Source organism: Alligator sinensis, unplaced genomic scaffold (assembly GCF_000455745.1).
Source record: "Alligator sinensis unplaced genomic scaffold, ASM45574v1 scaffold1499_1, whole genome shotgun sequence".
NCBI classification, from domain to species: Eukaryota; Metazoa; Chordata; order Crocodylia; family Alligatoridae; genus Alligator; species Alligator sinensis.
Window position 1 is genome coordinate 1,105,096 of NW_005842494.1, and position 19,438 is coordinate 1,124,533.

Here is a 19,438-nt window from a genome sequence, read left to right on the forward strand (position 1 = left end):
CTGCATGCTGAGAATTACAAGTTATAATTAAGAAGTTAGCAATGTAGGTGTCACATCTAAGACAGTGGACTGGAGAAATGGATTCTTCCTCACAAACATGTGACAAGGGCCAGTAACCCCTTTGGCAGCAGCAAATTTATCTCTAGACTCAATTAGAAACATCCTACTAAGTAACTGTGAACCTTTCCAAGTGGTACACTGACTTGAAAGAGAAAGTTTTTAAGCCCCAGGCTGAACAAAATTGCAAAATGCATAAAAGACCGAAAACCACCTGCATAAGACTTAAGCTTTACATAAGTATATCTTACCACCGCCCGCCCCTCAGAAAAAAGCAGTATAAGATGTTTTCCAATATACCCTTTGGGAAAAGCCAGGAGGGAAAATAATGAAGCAAATCATGAAAGACTCGCAAATGTTGTGGTTTTGAAAGAAGCCAGACTGATAGGACTGTGCACTGAACCCCTTTCACAGCAGAATCAGTACAGCATATTAACACTATACCCCTCAGGACTGAGCCGAAGCCAATGCACAGACAAAAGGGTAGCTCACTCTCCAGTATAATTTGACTATTTGCATGCAAGAATAGCAGCGATTTTCACACAAATCCAACTTAAATGCACTTAACACTTTGCACTGCAGTAAACCCGTATAAATTAGCTAACAGTGGGGTAACGATCAGAAGCCAGCAACGAAGGACTGCATATGTTCTGAAACTTTACATAGACAGCAGGTACAAAACTAGAACTCTTCTGATGTGTTTGGGTGTTTAAAAACAGAAGCTGGTAAAGCTCAATATACTGGAGCACTCGTTAATACCAAAGCAAAGACAGTAAGAGATGATCACGGTTTACTCACCTTTTCCGTGAATGTAATTTCTTACAGACGCAATATCCTGCTACTGACGCCGCAATGGCACCTTGAAGAAAAACCAAGACAGTCCCACGTCAGGCTCACCACTAACTTACAGAACAGGCCATTTCCAGACTGTAGCGCTTTGGGAGGGACCCTTGTGACTTTCCTGAGAAGGCCTGTAGCTGTTTAATCACAGACTCACGCAGCTCTTCCTCACAGCCGAATGTTTACTAAAACCTGCTTTAACAAAAAACTTTTCCTTGCTCAGAAGTGTCTCCACAACACTAAAATCATGCACCCTGTGGTCTGAGGATGTTGGGTAAACGGGGCAAGGAAGAGATGTCAGTCCATGAGATAATCTTTTATTTCAGAACCCACATCATTCTAGTTCTTTGTAGAATGCAGCAAAACACTGTGGAAAAGTGAAAACCTGCCTTGGAATTTAAGTTCTCTCACCTATTGATTCCCCTCCTTCCCATGCAAAAGGCAGACACCAAATTGAGGCTGCTACATTGCTAAGAAAAACCAAGTGGTTTGCTTTTCTTTTTCAGGAATGCACGCGCACTTTCCCGATACACATGCATTTGAAAGGCAAAATTGCCAGTTCACCCTTACAATCACACACAATCAAGTGAAAAGTAGCTATTCTCCATAAACAGGTAAGAAGAAAAACAGGCTTTGGTGCATCTCCTATTCAGTTTAAATAAAATTACTTACCAAAAATAATAACAACACAGAGGGCGATGATTACACCTAAAATAAAAAAAGGCAAGTGAATTAATCATCATAAAAATGGCATGCATACCAATTAATTACACAGGCTAGGGGAAACATATATTTATTTTGACTTTATAACCTACAAACTAAATGTTTTTTGTGGATTTAAGAGAAAATCCGTTAAGACACGTGAAAATCCTTAAAAAAAATTCCTTAAGAAACTAGCATGAATGATTTTTCAGAACTGGGAATGCGTCCTCCCACCCCCACCCCACCCCAAGCAAAGCAATCTCTGACCCACAGACAGTATTACAGGACCACACAAAAGGGAGTCATTTGTGTTTGTGTGCGTTGACAGTTGCTTGTTTTTACTTACCTGTACTTAACCCCTCCTTTAAGTGACACGATGGAATTCCCGGCTTCCACTGATTTCCACCAACATACTGAATCTTAGCTTCCCCATGTAGTGTGTAGTCTGGATCACATTCAATTGTAATGCTATCTCCAACAGAATATGGTGGCGTTGGTCCATCAATTATTTTTCCATGATCAATGAGCGGGACAGTTGCAGCAGGAGTTGAGGCTGGGATAACTGGAAGTGAAAACAGAAAAAGCCACTTCTTTTTCAGCCTAACACGCAAAGAAAACTCAAGGATTCTTACCTGAACTTATACTTGCAAGCTTGTACAAAACAACCCCAGAAATGGACAACTATGCATGCCGTGGGCAACCTCCCAAAAGCAGGTAGGGCATCAATTGACACTAAATGCCAAACTATTATCATCTCCATTTACTTAGCGACTTTGCAATGGCATTTGTCCACTGAGAGGATCACTGGCCTTTAACTTATACTTCGAGGTACTTTATAGGCACTTTTACAAATACACCAGGAGTACTCTCTCAACACTATTTTGATATTTGATAAACAGTTATATTTTCATTGACATTGTGCAGGTTTAACATGCCCATGTCACCTTACAGTACACAACCTGCAAAATTCCATCTCCAAACCCACAAGGGTTGACACAGAAAGGTACTTTTCAACTGGCCAAAAATATATCCTCCCCAAAAAAGTACAGTTCACATCAGTGTCACAGTTCAGCTCTAACAGATTCGCTAGTCAACCATTTCATTCCTCAGGTCATCTAGTTGCTGGTTTCGGTGACACAAGGCATTGACTTTGTGATTCAAACAATCTGTGCAGGATTCACTGCACCACCGATGAGAAATTCAATTTCTGTTCATACTTACTTTGACAAACTGGCAATTCAGGATGCCAGGTATTATCCTCTTGGCATTCAATCACATCACTTCCAATCATGACGAAGCCAGGAAGGCATTTCATAATAACTCTGCTTCTATAAATATAGTTAGGTGAATATGCAGTTTCTCTTCTCCCATTTGGAACTGCTGGCTCTGGACACTTGACCACTGAAAGAAAGTATCAAAGAACAGGAAGCTCTGAAACATTTGTAGACAGCACTTTTATTTTACAGACACCACGAACAGGTTTTTGTTTTCAGTGAACCTAATTTAAAGTGTATTCCCCCAACACATTTCCTAGGACTTGGACAAGGAAAGAAACGGAGGTCAAGTGTCTTAAATAAGCCCTAATGAAGTGTATCACCATCAAGATCAAAACAGTACAGGCAAATAAATGCCCTTTTCTCCCACATAAAACATGCACCCAATCAAGAAATGCCTCATTTTTGAAAGGCAGAGTGAAGGAAAAAGGATCTTTCCTTGAAAATATTGTTAAGCAGGAATAATTAAGTAGTGGCAGGGAGCCAGATCCTCTGACCCCATAGCCCAGGCAGCACGGGCTCCCTCCAGAAAGCCTGGGGGAGCAGGAGCTGTAGTTAGGGCAGCCTTAGATTTTAATCGTGGATTTGAGGGTTATCAGAGAATTTGTGATTTTTTTTTATTAGGGAAAACCAGGACCCCAGTTTATCACTAAACTCAAAAGCTTCTCACTATAGAAAGATGAATACAAAGAATAAACAACAACAAAAATAAAATGAACCACCTTTGCATCGAGGAGCAGGTGCACTCCAAACTCCATTTTTTTCTGCATCAGAACTACAGTGAATAGTTGCCTCCCCAATAAGTGAGAAAGGGACCGAACCTCTCGGCACAACATTACACTTGTAAGTTACCGATGCCCCGTAGGTATAATCTTCCTGTTCACCAGAGTGCATCCCGTTTTCTATGTCTGGAGGTGGTAAACATGGAATTGCTGCAGGATATTAAAATAAAGAAGAAAAACTGTTGTGTAAGAAGCCACAGCAAAATTTACAAGGTACAACATCTATAAGCAACAGTGCAGTCATTCAGGCAAGTTCAAACAATTACAACAGATTTAACAATTTTTCCTGCAATATTTTTTAAGGTGACTGAACTGCCAAGATATCAGCTATATGTGAACTGACATCATTTTAAGAATACCTGTTACACACAGCAACTCCCCTAGATCAACTGACACCTTTGATACGCTGTCTTAGTTTAGAAAAAAAAAAAAAGAAAAGGAAGAAAAAGCTAGGACACCACTAAAAATATCCAAAAGAATAGAGAAAAAATGTAAATGTATAATTCTTACAGTAATGGCATGATAAAGAAAGGAGATGCCAGATAGGTAAAAAATGGGGCTGAAGAGCAGCTCTCGCTGGCAACAAAACTTAAACACACTGAATCTGTATCAGCAGTTGCTAGCTTAGAAAAACTTAACTTCACTGCAGACATGTGTAACCCATTCATGAACTGTTAATAGAAAAACCTGAAAGGGCATCAGCTTTTCATAATGCAGATTTTTCTACTATAATTAGACGATAAATGTAATGCTGTTACGATCAACAACAGGAAATGTGGAAATGTGAACAGGAAATGCGAACACCAACACACACTTTCTTTTTCATTACAGAACTGAAAGCAAACGGTATTGTATTAACATTTCTGTGATAACATTTTCCATAAAAAAGCAAAATTGAGAAAGTAAACTCTGAGAATGTGAAGTACTTATACCCTTAAAGGACGGAATAAATGTTTTCCTAAAATACCACTGTAATATTCCCTCACAAGGTTAAGTTTAGCTCCCTAACACATCAACCGCCAAAACATACAAAACAAAACAAAACAAGCTTCAGAGTCATGTTAACATTATTTGCAAATGAAACTAGTTATGAAATGAGAATCTACTGGCGATACAAACAAATTCTATAGAGAATCTCACAGTCTTAGGGGATAAAAGATTTCTGTATGAAAAATTCAGGCAATGATGCCAAGGTTGTATCTTATCACTTTATAGGACTAAAAATCTGCAATATATGCTCAATGGAAAATACTGCCAAACAAAAGTTACTGTATTAATGTGACTTTGCTTTCTGATTAAATATGACACTTTAATCACAACTTCCAGTCATCCATTAATCAGAAGTTAATCACTGTGATGGATCATTCAAAAGGTAAATGTTTGCAAAGGTAAAACCTTCAATAAAAGTTTAAATTTAGCCCATATACATTAGCTACCATAATCTGGACAGCCTTACTCCAGTCCTTCTTTCACATATGCATCCAACAGCTTGTAAAAAACAGTTAAGAAGCTACTTTACTTTCTATAGTTACCTGTTTCCTTTAATGTACAGTTTACCTCTGGCATAGAAGAGCACAATGAGAACTTGCTCTTAAAATGTATAAACAGATGATCTCCACTCAAGGGTACTAAAGGAACTGGCTGGTGTCATAGCGTAACCACTGGCGCAACTGTTTGAATGCTTGTGGCACGCAGGATAGGTCCCACAAGACTGGCAAAGGGCCAATGTGGTCCCTATTTTCAACAAGGGGAGGAAGGAGGACCCGGGAAATTATAGGCCGGTTAGCCTCACCTCTATTCTTGGCAAGACCCTAGAAAAAATCATTAAGGATCACATTTGTGGGGGGCCAGCATGTAATACAACATTAAAGGACAACCAGCATGGGTTTACAGCAGGCAGATCCTGCCCGAATAACCTGGTCTCTTTTTATGACCAGGTCACAAAGTGCTTAGATGTAGGAGTCGACGTAGGTGTTATTTACTTGGATTTTAAAAAGGCTTTTGACGGTGTCGCACCCAATTCTTACAAGCAAACTAAATGGCTGTGACCTAGATTTTTTCAGTCAGGTGGATGGAAAATTGGCTTATGGGATGTACCCAGAGAGTGGTGGTGGATGGTTTCTACCTGGAGAGATGTGGGCAGTGATGTCCCCCAAACAAGGGCATCCCTCGGGTGGGGTCAAATCAGGGCAACTGCCCCAGGCCCCGCACTTTGGGGGACCCCACAGAGCCCAGCAGAGGAGCGGTGGTGTGAAGCTGGGCAGAGCACCAGCTCCATGTCCAGCTGCTCGCTACCTCCGCCCCCTCCCCCTCCACCCACTGCTGGAGGTGGCAGCTTCTTTGGGTCTGGGGCCCGTTGGATCGAAGCGGGGTGGGGCCCCACAAGGGCCAATCTGCCCCAGGCCCCGCACTCTGCTCGGGTCGCCTCTGACCCCAAGGCTCTGTCCTTGGACCAGTACTGTTCAATACCTTCATCAGTGACTTGGATTTTACAGATTTACAGACATTAGGGCTGGAAGGGACCTCAGAAGATCATCGAGTCCAGCCCCCCGCCCCAGAGGCAGGAAGTCAGCTGGGGTCATAGGATCCCAGCAAGATAAACATCCAATTTTTTCTTGAAGGCGTTCAGAGTAGGTGCTTGAACCACCTCCGATGGCAGGCAGTTCCAAACCTTGGGGACTCGGACAGTAAAGACACATTTCCTTATGTCCAGCCTGAAACGGTTTTGCAGGAGTTTATAACTGTTCGACCTTGTCATCCCTTTGGGGGGGGGACTCTGGTGAACAATCGTTCCCCCAGATCCTGGTGAACACCCCGATAAACTTATAGGTGGCCATCAGATCACCCCTGAGCCTGCGCTTTTCCAGGCTAAAGAGCCCCATAGCTCTCAGCCTGTCGTCGTAAGGTCTGTTTTCCTGACCTCTGATCATGTGCGTGGCTCTTCTCTGGACTCTCTCAAGCTTCTCCACGTCCTTTTTGAATTGTGGAGCCCAAAACTGGATGCAGTACTCCAGCTGCGGCCTCACCAAGGCCGAGTACAAGGGGAGAATGACATCCTGGGATTTGTTTGAGAAGCACAGATTCATAGATTGTAGAGTCTATGGGTGCAAGCCAGCGTTTTGCTTGCTTTACTAGCTGCAGCATCACACTGAAGGCTCATGTTCATCCTAGCCAGCATAGCACTGACAAGCCTATAAGGATGCTGCAGGTTTTTCTTCCCAAGGTGGAGAACCTTGCTTTTTTGGTGTTAAACACCATCAGGATCTCGTCCGCCCATTTCCTGAGCCTGTCAAGGTCAGCCTGGATCGCCCTCCTGTCCTCAGGTGTGGATGCTTTACCCCAAAGTTTGGTATCATTGGTGAACTTGGCCAGCCCGTTTCTGACTCCAATGTCCACCTCATTAATGAAGATGTTGAACAATATAGGCCCTAGCACAGAGCCTTGAGGGACCCCACTGGTCACAGGGCACCATGACAATTGACTTCCGTCAACCACCACCTCTAGATGAGGGTCTAGAAAGCACTCTGTCCAAATTCACAGACAACACCAAACTATGGGGTATAGTAAACACACTAGAGGGTAGGGAGCGAATTCAGGCAGATGAAGTCAGACCGGGGGAGTGGGCAGATCTGAATAGGATGCAATTTAACAAAGATAAGTGCAAAGTGCTGCACCTGAGCAGAAAGAATCACCAACACACCTACAGACTAGGAAGAGCCATTCTAAGTAGGACATCAGTAGAAAGGGATCTCGGAGTCACAGTCGATGCAAAAATGAACACGAGTTGCCAATATGACGAGGTAATAAGTAAGGCTAACTGCACACTTTCTTGCATTAGTAGGTGCATCACAAGCGGGTCTAGGGAGGTGATACGTCCCCTCTATGCAACACTGGTGAGGCCGCAGCTGGAGTACTGCATCCAGTTTTGGGCACCACACTTCAAGCAGGATGTGGGTAACCTGAAAAGGGTTCAGAGGAGGGCTACTTGTACAGCTGAGGGCCTGCAGGTACGATCCTACGAAGACAGTTTGAGGGACCTGAATCTCTTCAGCCTCCATGACAGAAGGCTAAGACTGTGTACAAACTCATCGGGGGGAGAGGGGATGTCAGCAGGGAATAGGGGATACTCTGTTTACCAGGACACCTGTTGGGGTTACTAGAAACAATGGCCATAAACTGAAGGAGAGCAGATTTAGATTGGACATCAGGAAAAAATTCTTTATGGTGATGGTTGTCAAAATATGGAATGGGCTTCCAAGGGAGGTGGTGCTTTCCCCTACCTTGGAGGTGTTCAAAAGGAGATTAAACAAGCACCTGGCCGGGGTTACTTGACCCCAGCGCTCGTTCCTGCCCAGAGCAGAGGGTTGGACTCAGTGATCCAATAGGTCCCTTCCGACCCTAGAAATCTATGATATAGTTCACTTACGTGTACACTCTGGAATTTCGTTACTCCAACGAACACCAGTGCCATCAATCACACACTGAACTGATGATCTTCCAATTAATCTGTACCTAAGTAGGAGAGAAAAAGGAAACCCGTTCAAATAAGTTACTGGAAGCTCCCACTCAGCATCTGATACACATAGATATACTTCTGTTCCACCAACAAAATGGAGGAGCAGCAAGTTTTAAGCTGCAATTCTCTTGAGATCCTTTTTATGAGTGCCACCCACAGGGCGCCACACAACATTAGCATAGTCAGGCACGCAAACACGATTTACAAGATAAACCCAGAGACTTCCAACAAAAATCCATAGGCGTGGTGTTTCTGAGTTCTTTGCAAAAGAAAAACCGATCTATTTTATTTTAGGCAAAAAAAAGAGCAAAAGCTAAGAGCTAGCACTTTCCAAGGGGTGCCTTGAGTCAGTCCAGGGGGTTCTTGAGTGTAAAAAGGCTGAGAAACACTGATCTAGAGAAACCAAAAAAGCTATTAAGATTGTATTCCGTGCATTTCATTCCACAAAATGTTCCTTGGTAGGAACAAAGATGATTTTTATAAGTAGCTCTTGGAATTTAAAAAAAACCCAAAAAACTAAATAAATTAAAATTAAAAAATAATAATGCCTGAACAAAGACTACTTTGGGTAAACTGAAAAAGGCTGCTGTAACTGAAAAATGTAAATATAAGATGCATGACCAACAGATCGAGGGAGGTGATGCTCCTCCTCTATGCAGCACTGGTCAGGTCGCAACTGGAGTACTGTGTCCAGTTTTGGGCGCCACACTTCAAGAGGGACACGGAGGATCTGGAAAGGGTTCAGAGGAGGGCCACCTGCATGATTAGTAGTCTCTGTGAAAGACCCTACGAAGAGAGGTTGAGCGATCTGGATCTCTTCAGCCTATACAAAAGACGGCTGAGGGGTGACCTTGTGGCCGCCTATAAATTTATCAGGGGAGGAAAGCAGGGAATTGGGGACGCGCTGTTTTCCAGAGCGCCCCAGGGAGTAACTAGGAATAATGGGTGCAAACTAGTGGAGAGCAGATTTAGGTTAGACATTAGGAAGAAATTTTTTACAATAAGGGTGGCCAGTCTGGAATTTATTTTTTACCATAAGGGTGGCTTCCAAGAGAGGTGGTGCTGTCACCTAACTTGGAGGTCTTCAAAAGGAGGCTTGACAACCACCTGGCTGGGGTCATCTGACCGCGGTCCTCTTTCCTGCCTGGGGCAGGGGGTTGGACACGATGATCCACTGGGTCCCTTCCGACTCTATAGTCTATGAACCTATGAATTAGGCCATAAAGAGCACAAAAAAACAAACCCACTAGACTCAACCTTTTCGAATCGGACATACAAAACAAGTATAACTTCAGACTTCTCAAGAAAACACAAACAGCCTTCAGAAATTTCTAAGTATAAAACATTCTAATAAAAGCTTAAGTATTAATTTAATGCTAGCTAAAAAAAACACAGTAGTATGAGAGAGAAAGAAGGAAAAGCATTCATTGAAATCCTTACCCTTCATTACAAGAAAATGTCACTGTTGAACCAAAACTAAGATCAGTCTCAATATGAACGGAACCATCTGGCAAGTCTCCTGGATGACCACAGAGCTTCGCTGAAAGGGAACAAAGATGGGAATTAAGTGTCCATAAGGTACTGTCACTTCGTACTTTCTAGTTTTCCAAGATCTGAATCTCAGTTTCTTGTAGGAATCCCCAGATCCCAACTCCCCCTGGGGTGGGCGTGGGGGGGTCAGACCCCTCCCCAGTGGAGCAGACTCCATTAAATTGCATCTTGCAGGGACAGAAAGGACCTGATCTCCAGCTTGCATGGAGGAAGGAAAAAGGAAGAGAGGCTCAGGCCTCCACAGACCTGACACACACGGTGGCAGACCTCTTGGGCTGACAAATAGCTCCCAACACAAACCCACCTACTCAGACTCCCAAACACCCCATCTCAGCACCCTGATGCCCCCAAATTGAACCCCAACAACTACCTGTCCCCACACTCCCTCTTCTACTCTCCAGCACCCCAAGTCTTCCTCTCCTCCTGCAAATATTCCTTGACACAAGCATTCACACTTCTCATGTATTCTTTTGCAAAATGCAGCATTCACACTTCATAGATTTCAGATTTCTAAGCTGTAAGCCCCTTGGACTGAAACAGACTGTAATCAAGTGCCTGCTTTCCCCCCAGGTGTCTTCCCAGCATCCAATTCAAAACAGATGCTGGTTGGGTGTTGCTCAGGTTAAATGCACAGCACGTCCCCTAGACTGAGCCACTCGGGTCATAAGGATACCACCTGGTCAGCTACATTCCAGGTATCCTGCTGTCATACCAACTGGTTATACTGTGCGTTTGTTGTTCACCCAAATGGTAGTGGTCTAGACTGCTTTTCCCCACAAAAGGGTTAGTGCAGTAACTGGGCAGCTAAGATCATGTGGCGTATTACCACAACAGCCGGCTATCCAGGCACACACACAAAAAGATACTAGGAGAATATTTCTACATTTTGGAAAGAGGCAAGGGGAGGGGGGATCTAAAATATGGATCACTAAGCTTATCCTGACCCTTATAAAACACAGCAACCTGGGCAAACGTGCAAGGTTTAGTGTTCAGAAAAACCCAGGCATAAGAAAGTAAATGGTTCTCAAACTTAGGGTCTCCAGTCTCATCAATTATGTAACTACTTTAACTTACTTAGGACCACATCCACTCCCCCTGCTTCACTCCTGCATCCTGATCAACGTCGACACACTGCTGCAAGACCAGCACAGAATTCTGACATTCATTTTCTTTTTCCAAGTCCATTACCACCACACTGGGGTGCTTGAGCAGCTTCACAAATTCAATGCTTTGTGTTTTACTTTCCTGCTCTACCCCATAAGGCAGTCACTATACATGGAGCATTTTTACCTTCTGCAAGGATATGTTAGCTACTGAGTTATACTCCAGTCAAAATATTCCCCCTCCAGAAAGTGTAGTACCCCTTAGTCTGCACAGGAAGGGAAAGCAAGAGAAACAAACCAAATTTCCATTATAGCAGTACAGATATATCACCAAGGCACTGTCTCTCTTTGCATCTCTCATTTAACTCCCGGAATCTCACTATTTACCAAGTGATACTCTTGCGTTATTTAGACAATAAGCTTACCACTGACTTCAGCGAGATCCGCATTTCACATGTGTCCAGTTTATATTTGATGGAAAACATCAAGTCTGTTTTTAGGATGATTGTTAAAGACAGACAGAAAACAATAACAGCTCACATGTGCGCAACTCTGGTGGAAAAGGGACAAATCAGCATCCCTTTTTATTCCCAAATTAAACTCTTACAAAATGCTCAATCCACTCTAAAAGCAACTACTTGACTCATTCTCTCCGATACAACAGAGTGAGGGGGAAAGGAACTTACCTATACAAAATTTTTCAGGTTTTGACCATGATGAACCTGCACGACAAGTTTGAGCGGCCTCAAAGGAAGGGTCTCTCCTGTATCCTGGGCGACAAACGTATTGCACAGAGCTCCCAACAGAAAAGGTGGTCTTATCTTTAAACGCATCCGCTAGCTCTGCATAGGGTAACCTGTCAGGGGGGCCGCAATCACCTATCAAAGAAAAGAACAGTAACTTTAGCGGGAAGCAAGGAAACAAATGACATCTTGACTGGTATGGAGGCTGGAGTTGTTAAAAGGTCCTCAGAGCTTCAGTGGGATCTGGCCATCTAACATCCTTATCATGGCCTGAAGCCTTAAACAAAGCACACAAAGGGGCACTAGCAAAAACAGCCAAAGGAATACTGGACAATAGAGGCTGGACATCTTGGTTGCATATCAGACCGGCAATCAGCATTTTTTGGCTGGCGTAGCCAATAATGTCACCAATAAATGCTGCATGCATGCACACAGCCACACACATGCATGCGGTCAGGAACGCAGCTTGGAGAGCAGTGTCTTGCCGGTAAGTCGGGGCGGGGGAGGGTGCGGGGGGCATGGCCGGGGCAGACGGAGGCCTCCACAGTGAGGGAGGGAGTGGGGCTGGGGCAGAGGCAGGGACAGGCACTGCCCCGTCAGGGGAGGGAATGTGGCCCAAGGAACGGGTAGGTTAGACATTAGGAAGAAATTTTTTACAATAAGGGTGGCCAGTCTGGAATTTATTTTTTACCATAAGGGTGGCTTCCAAGAGAGGTGGTGCTGTCACCTAACTTGGAGGTCTTCAAAAGGAGGCTTGACAACCACCTGGCTGGGGTCATCTGACCGCGGTCCTCTTTCCTGCCTGGGGCAGGGGGTTGGACACGATGATCCACTGGGTCCCTTCCGACTCTATAGTCTATGAACCTATGAATTAGGCCATAAAGAGCACAAAAAAACAAACCCACTAGACTCAACCTTTTCGAATCGGACATACAAAACAAGTATAACTTCAGACTTCTCAAGAAAACACAAACAGCCTTCAGAAATTTCTAAGTATAAAACATTCTAATAAAAGCTTAAGTATTAATTTAATGCTAGCTAAAAAAAACACAGTAGTATGAGAGAGAAAGAAGGAAAAGCATTCATTGAAATCCTTACCCTTCATTACAAGAAAATGTCACTGTTGAACCAAAACTAAGATCAGTCTCAATATGAACGGAACCATCTGGCAAGTCTCCTGGATGACCACAGAGCTTCGCTGAAAGGGAACAAAGATGGGAATTAAGTGTCCATAAGGTACTGTCACTTCGTACTTTCTAGTTTTCCAAGATCTGAATCTCAGTTTCTTGTAGGAATCCCCAGATCCCAACTCCCCCTGGGGTGGGCGTGGGGGGGTCAGACCCCTCCCCAGTGGAGCAGACTCCATTAAATTGCATCTTGCAGGGACAGAAAGGACCTGATCTCCAGCTTGCATGGAGGAAGGAAAAAGGAAGAGAGGCTCAGGCCTCCACAGACCTGACACACACGGTGGCAGACCTCTTGGGCTGACAAATAGCTCCCAACACAAACCCACCTACTCAGACTCCCAAACACCCCATCTCAGCACCCTGATGCCCCCAAATTGAACCCCAACAACTACCTGTCCCCACACTCCCTCTTCTACTCTCCAGCACCCCAAGTCTTCCTCTCCTCCTGCAAATATTCCTTGACACAAGCATTCACACTTCTCATGTATTCTTTTGCAAAATGCAGCATTCACACTTCATAGATTTCAGATTTCTAAGCTGTAAGCCCCTTGGACTGAAACAGACTGTAATCAAGTGCCTACTTTCCTCTCCCCCACTCCCACTTCTTCCCAGCATTTATTTCAAACAGATGCTGGTTACTTGCTCAGGTTCAACAAGCACAGCACGTCCCCTAGACTGAGCCACTCGAGTCACGAGAATGCCACCTCGTAATTCAGCTACGTTCCAGGCACCCTGCTGTCACACCAGTATAAACTGGTTATACTCCAAGTTATTTTTGCACCAAATGGTAGTGGTCTAGACGGCTTGTCACCCAAAAGTATTAGTACAGTAACTGTGCACCTAAGACCATGTGGCATAATCCCAGAACAGCCCGATATCCATGCACACAGAAAAAGAGATACTGGGAGAATATTTCTACATTTGAAAAGAGGGGAGAAGGGAGTTACGTCTTGGTAAATGACCTCAAAAATGGATCATTAACCTTAAGCTTACCCTTATAAAACACAGCAACCTGGGCAAACGTGCAAGGTTTAGTGTTCAGAAAAACCCAGGCATAAGAAAGTAAATGGTTCTCAAACTTAGGGTCTCCAGTCTCATCAATTATGTAACTACTTTAACTTACTTAGGACCACATCCACTCCCCCTGCTTCACTCCTGCATCCTGATCAACGTCGACACACTGCTGCAAGACCAGCACAGAATTCTGACATTCATTTTCTTTTTCCAAGTCCATTACCACCACACTGGGGTGCTTGAGCAGCTTCACAAATTCAATGCTTTGTGTTTTACTTTCCTGCTCTACCCCATAAGGCAGTCACTATACATAACACATTTTTACCTTCTGCAAGGATATGTTAGCTACTGAGTTATACTCCAGTCAAAATATTCCCCCTCCAGAAAGTGTAGTACCCCTTAGTCTGCACAGGAAGGGAAAGCAAGAGAAACAAACCAAATTTCCATTATAGCAGTACAGATATATCACCAAGGCACTGTCTCTCTTTGCATCTCTCATTTAACTCCCGGAATCTCACTATTTACCAAGTGATACTCTTGCGTTATTTAGACAATAAGCTTACCACTGACTTCAGCGAGATCCGCATTTCACATGTGTCCAGTTTATATTTGATGGAAAACATCAAGTCTGTTTTTAGGATGATTGTTAAAGACAGACAGAAAACAATAACAGCTCACATGTGCGCAACTCTGGTGGAAAAGGGACAAATCAGCATCCCTTTTTATTCCCAAATTAAACTCTTACAAAATGCTCAATCCACTCTAAAAGCAACTACTTGACTCATTCTCTCCGATACAACAGAGTGAGGGGGAAAGGAACTTACCTATACAAAATTTTTCAGGTTTTGACCATGATGAACCTGCACGACAAGTTTGAGCGGCCTCAAAGGAAGGGTCTCTCCTGTATCCTGGGCGACAAACGTATTGCACAGAGCTCCCAACAGAAAAGGTGGTCTTATCTTTAAACGCATCCGCTAGCTCTGCATAGGGTAACCTGTCAGGGGGGCCGCAATCACCTATCAAAGAAAAGAACAGTAACTTTAGCGGGAAGCAAGGAAACAAATGACATCTTGACTGGTATGGAGGCTGGAGTTGTTAAAAGGTCCTCAGAGCTTCAGTGGGATCTGGCCATCTAACATCCTTATCATGGCCTGAAGCCTTAAACAAAGCACACAAAGGGGCACTAGCAAAAACAGCCAAAGGAATACTGGACAATAGAGGCTGGACATCTTGGTTGCATATCAGACCGGCAATCAGCATTTTTTGGCTGGCGTAGCCAATAATGTCACCAATAAATGCTGCATGCACCTGCCATGCACACGGCCGGGGTGCAGCTCAGGAGTTTGGAGAGCAGTGTCCAGCTGGTAAGTTTGTTGGGGGAAAGTGTGGGGGGAAAGATGGGGCATGCAGCAGCAGCAAAGGGGCACGGGTGGGAGCAGATCATGGCCCCGACAGTGATAGGGCTGGGGCTAGAGAAGGGGCAGGGGTGGGACATGAAACGGAGCTGCAGCTCATCCAGGGGTGGCGGCTCTTGCTGCTGCATGTACCCCCGGAGAAGGCACAGGGACATGTGTCCCCTGGATCTGTGCATGGGGCGAGGACAGGCTGCTGTTGAGCGCATGGGGCGGAGATACTCCAGCCTCCTCCTGGCCACCGTGCTCAGACCAGGCGGGGCTGCCAGCAGTGTAGGGAGGGAGGGGCTATGGTGAATTTTGGGGTGGCTGTAGCCCCCCCGTAGCTCCCGTCCCAGTGGCATTGCTGTCTGTCCTGAGAAGAGTTGCTGGGAAGAAGCTGGAGGAGCCCCAGCCCTGAGCACACAATAGCAGCCTGCTCTTGCCCCGCACACACATTGGGGGCAGGGGGGAAGGCAGCACACGCCCCTTGTGCCTCCCCCAGGGGTGCACGCAGCAGCAGGAGCTGCCCCCAACACACCGCCTCAACTCCTAATGTTATTTTAATAATTACAACTTAAATATTGCTTACTATATGTCAGTTAAACAATGACATCCTGACATACACGTTATGCTCAGCTGTCACTGACTGTTACCCAAGGTTTCCACTCCTGGTACACCAGGAAATTTTATTTACACAGTCTTTGATTTCTGAACTCTAAATTTTGTCATTAAATACAGTCACATGACTTGATTTGGCTGCATATGGTAGAAAATAAAAACGAAACTATTAAGTCACTGCTGAAGGATGTCAAGCTATAAGTTCTTATATCAACAGACGGGAGAGAAACCCACCTCCAGTCAGAACTAGATTATAAATGAATTACGTGGAAAGCAGAGATGCAGTCAGGCACGAGTGTTGGGCAGGACTGGCCCTGATTAAGGAAGGCACTTCAACACATAACTTAGCGGAAGACACAGACCAGCCGAGCAAGACTCTACAGTGGCAACATCCAAGCCTTCCACCGTCCCCCCCAAAATGTACCCACACATAGAAGACACCATAAAACTAGTGAAATGCAGCAAGCAGACCACACATACACATTATATTTGTCTAACCGATGAGTAGCAAAGGTTTGACACAAACCTGAAACAAAATGACTGAATTATATTCAAGATATCCCTACCACGAAAATGTACATTACTATGGCACACAATTTTTAGCAATAACTGCCCCCATAATTCAATTATGCATCTAACTGCTGGTTGCTATTTTTTTTTCCCATGAGAAACAAGAAGCTTCTGCTCAACACAAAAGGTATTAAAAAACATCTATTTAAAGGTTAGCCCATGACTGCTGTTTTTTCCTCTCCCCTTCTTTTTCCTTGAGCTGTTCCTTTCTGTTCCAGCAGTTCCACGTCTTCCCTTTTGACAGTGCTCCCTTATGAAACTCACTGGCCAATCTACTCATACAAACCGGACTGTATAAAAGCAGTGTTCCACAACAGAAAGCAATTTGCCAGTAGATGGAGTATTACAGCGATTATTCTATAGGGAAAGGAACAGCAGATTAATTCACAGTAACTAGGTCTTTTCTCTGGATAGAACATTCAAAAAACCAAAGGGGTTGAGACTTATAACATCTTCCAGGGAAAATATTCGGCCTCCCTTACACACACCCTCTGAACAAACTTAGAGAAGGAACAAGACCAGGCACAATGATCTGGAACGTGCCCTTTCACCAAGGCAGACCAGGCACCAAAAATGCCCATCACTGGGTGACTGGCAGGCCCCCAACGGACAATTCAAACTCGGGTGACCAGCCTCTTGCCATGGTTCAAGTACCCCTAACTTGCATGATGTGATCCTAAGAAAAATGGAAAGCTAGTGTCCTAAAACTACTACAAAAATAGTTTTGGGCAGCGTAGAGATGTAAAAACAGCCCTTTACTTCCAGCTTTGCACACTCCTGCAACGAGGAGCGTGTGACCAGAAGAGGAATTGTGTCACTTTGACCCGGCTTGCCCAGTGTCTGCATAGCTCACCTGCTTCAGTGGGGCTTTTTGATGTTTTTATCTAGTAGCTGATTGAATCAGCTTAGAGGCCCTCTTGTTAGAAGTGGTATGAGCAGGACTGAGGCCAGCAAACAAGTCTCACTGAAATGGACACAGGCAGAAATTTGCAATGAATGAATCTGTAGTTAAGTAATGCTGCCATTAATATAGAACAAAGCTTTACAATGAAAAAGAGCTGGCTTTTGAGAAGCAAGGAGGTTCACGGGGCAATAGGAACAGACAGACTCCCCGCCGCCCCCAAGAATCTAAAAAGATACCAACTCGGATGAGGCAATTTCGAACAAACAGCACAGTTGTTCCTTGATATTTCTCCTCGTTCATTACCAGCGTATTAAGACGACAGTTAGCTGGTTTAGCCACGGTTTAAAGCAGAGGTTCTCAACCGTCTTTAGGCTCAACGTACCCTCCTTAGACTTGCGGCATCCCTGGGCAGCCTGGAGGCTCCCCCTGGAAGACGCCTGCTCTTAGTTTTCCCTTGTTTTTTGACCACAAAACAACAGAGCAGTTTGTGTGTGGCAAAGAACTCAGGAAGACCACGACAGGCAGAAAGCTTTTGACACTCCAGATTCCTATGGGAAATCCCTAGGTTTCCCTTGTGAAGCGTGTCCACGCACCTAACAGTGCCAACGTTGTGTGGCACCTTGACACCAACTCATTTAAGGCCCCCCAGGGAGCTGGAGCATCCCTGGGTTAAAAGGACAGCAAGGGACTGGTTTCCCCACTGCCCAGGAAAGGAAGCAGCAGAGAGTTGGACAGGCTTGAAGAGAAACAGCCTTCCTTCAGTCAGCACCTCCGAGGTTATCGATGCTGGTCGGTGCTGTGGCATGATGTGCTACACGTTACGGACACCACGCACTTCACTGGCAAGTCATGCAACATACTTAAACTGGCCACACATGCAAAGTAATTATCACAGTAATGCCAACTTAAGAGTTAATTTTACTTAGAAATCACAGGCTCCTGATCTCAGGATGTAACTCAAATCTTGGGATTTTTTTCTTTTGGCGCGCCTTGCGCTCAACTGGGCCAGAACCAGCCACAAAGTCCCCGGAAGCCCCGGCAGGGCCCAGCCGTGGAGAGGTCAGCACCGAGCCTGGGGCTGCAGCGGGTAGGGGGGCTGCTCAGGGCACACGTGCGAGAAGCCGGGGGGTTAAAACGGAGCATCTCATGATTAACATACCAAACGTCTTGATTTTTGACACGGTAGGGATGGCAATACTCTCATGACACGATTAAAAAAATAAAATAAAAAGGCTCCAGATATTTCACAGACATTATGAAATACCTAGGGAGCCTTTTCATTATCGTGTCATGAGAGTATCGCCACCCCTACCGTGTCGAAAATCAAGACCTTTGGTATGTTATTAAAAGAACCAACCTGCTAGATAGTGCTTGAGAACAGCGTACCAACTCTAAAGCTGGTTTCCGTGCCGCTTTCATACGAACGCACAGCAGGGCCATGCAACAGGCTGGATAAGAGCTGCTGGTGGAGCAACCCGCAGGGCAAAGAGCTATTTCTTACCCCTGGCTCCACCTTATAAACGCCACACAGTTCCCTGGTGAGCCACACGACACGTTTAGACAGCCCGCGTGGGCCAAGTCACTACCACGCAACAGAAGGGAGTCTCTGGGCTCAGCTGCACGTTCAAATCAATGACAGAAACCAGCTTGGGAACCGTTATCTGTTTTCAAGGACTACCTTCACACAGGCGTGGCTCTTTTCAAAGCTGTAGTTACGTCCGTGGCGCAATCATCTCTTGGCACGTGTGGCCGGAGTCAATTGTGCAATTGGCCTGGGCTTCACATGATATGTGTAATGAGTAGCTGAGGGCAGGGGGGGTCTGCCAAACATCCAGTGCTTGACAAAGCTCCAGAGCCGGCTCCCAGGCAGGTCTCACCCGCACAGGGGAAGGGGCCCAGCTATGAAATCCAGGGATTCAAAGAGCCGGCCTGCTAGACAGTGCTTGGAAGCGGTGTACCAACTCTAGCGCTGGTCCCCGGGCGGGTGGTGTACACACGCCCAGCGGGCAAGGAGCCGTCTCGTAGCCCTGGTGCACCTTACATTCATGGCGCGATTCACTAGCGAGCCGCCCCACGCGCCCCGCCCGTGTCACACGAGCAAAACGGGTCTCGGCCGCACGCCCGCCCGCCCGGCAGGAGCCAGGCCGTGACACTTCTAGGGGCGCACGCGGCAGCCGCGGCCC

The 19,438-nt window shown here is 45.3% G+C and overlaps 1 protein-coding gene across 1 annotated transcript in view; it reads right to left on the minus strand.

The window, feature by feature from the left end:
• Nucleotides 1-11,766, minus strand: part of LOC106722612 (complement receptor type 2-like) — a 21,521-nt gene extending 9,755 nt beyond the window's left edge. The window contains exons 1-8 of the mRNA XM_014523487.2: nt 11,512-11,766; nt 9,612-9,711; nt 8,082-8,167; nt 3,596-3,805; nt 2,821-3,000; nt 1,946-2,161; nt 1,570-1,605; nt 856-916 (exon numbers count right to left, since the gene is read on the minus strand). Coding sequence (XP_014378973.2) covers nt 856-916; nt 1,570-1,605; nt 1,946-2,161; nt 2,821-3,000; nt 3,596-3,767 — 665 coding nt within the window. The 5' untranslated portion in view covers nt 3,768-3,805; nt 8,082-8,167; nt 9,612-9,711; nt 11,512-11,766. The remainder of the gene's footprint in view (nt 1-855; nt 917-1,569; nt 1,606-1,945; nt 2,162-2,820; nt 3,001-3,595; nt 3,806-8,081; nt 8,168-9,611; nt 9,712-11,511) is intronic.
• Nucleotides 11,767-19,438: the final 7,672 nt, after the last annotated feature.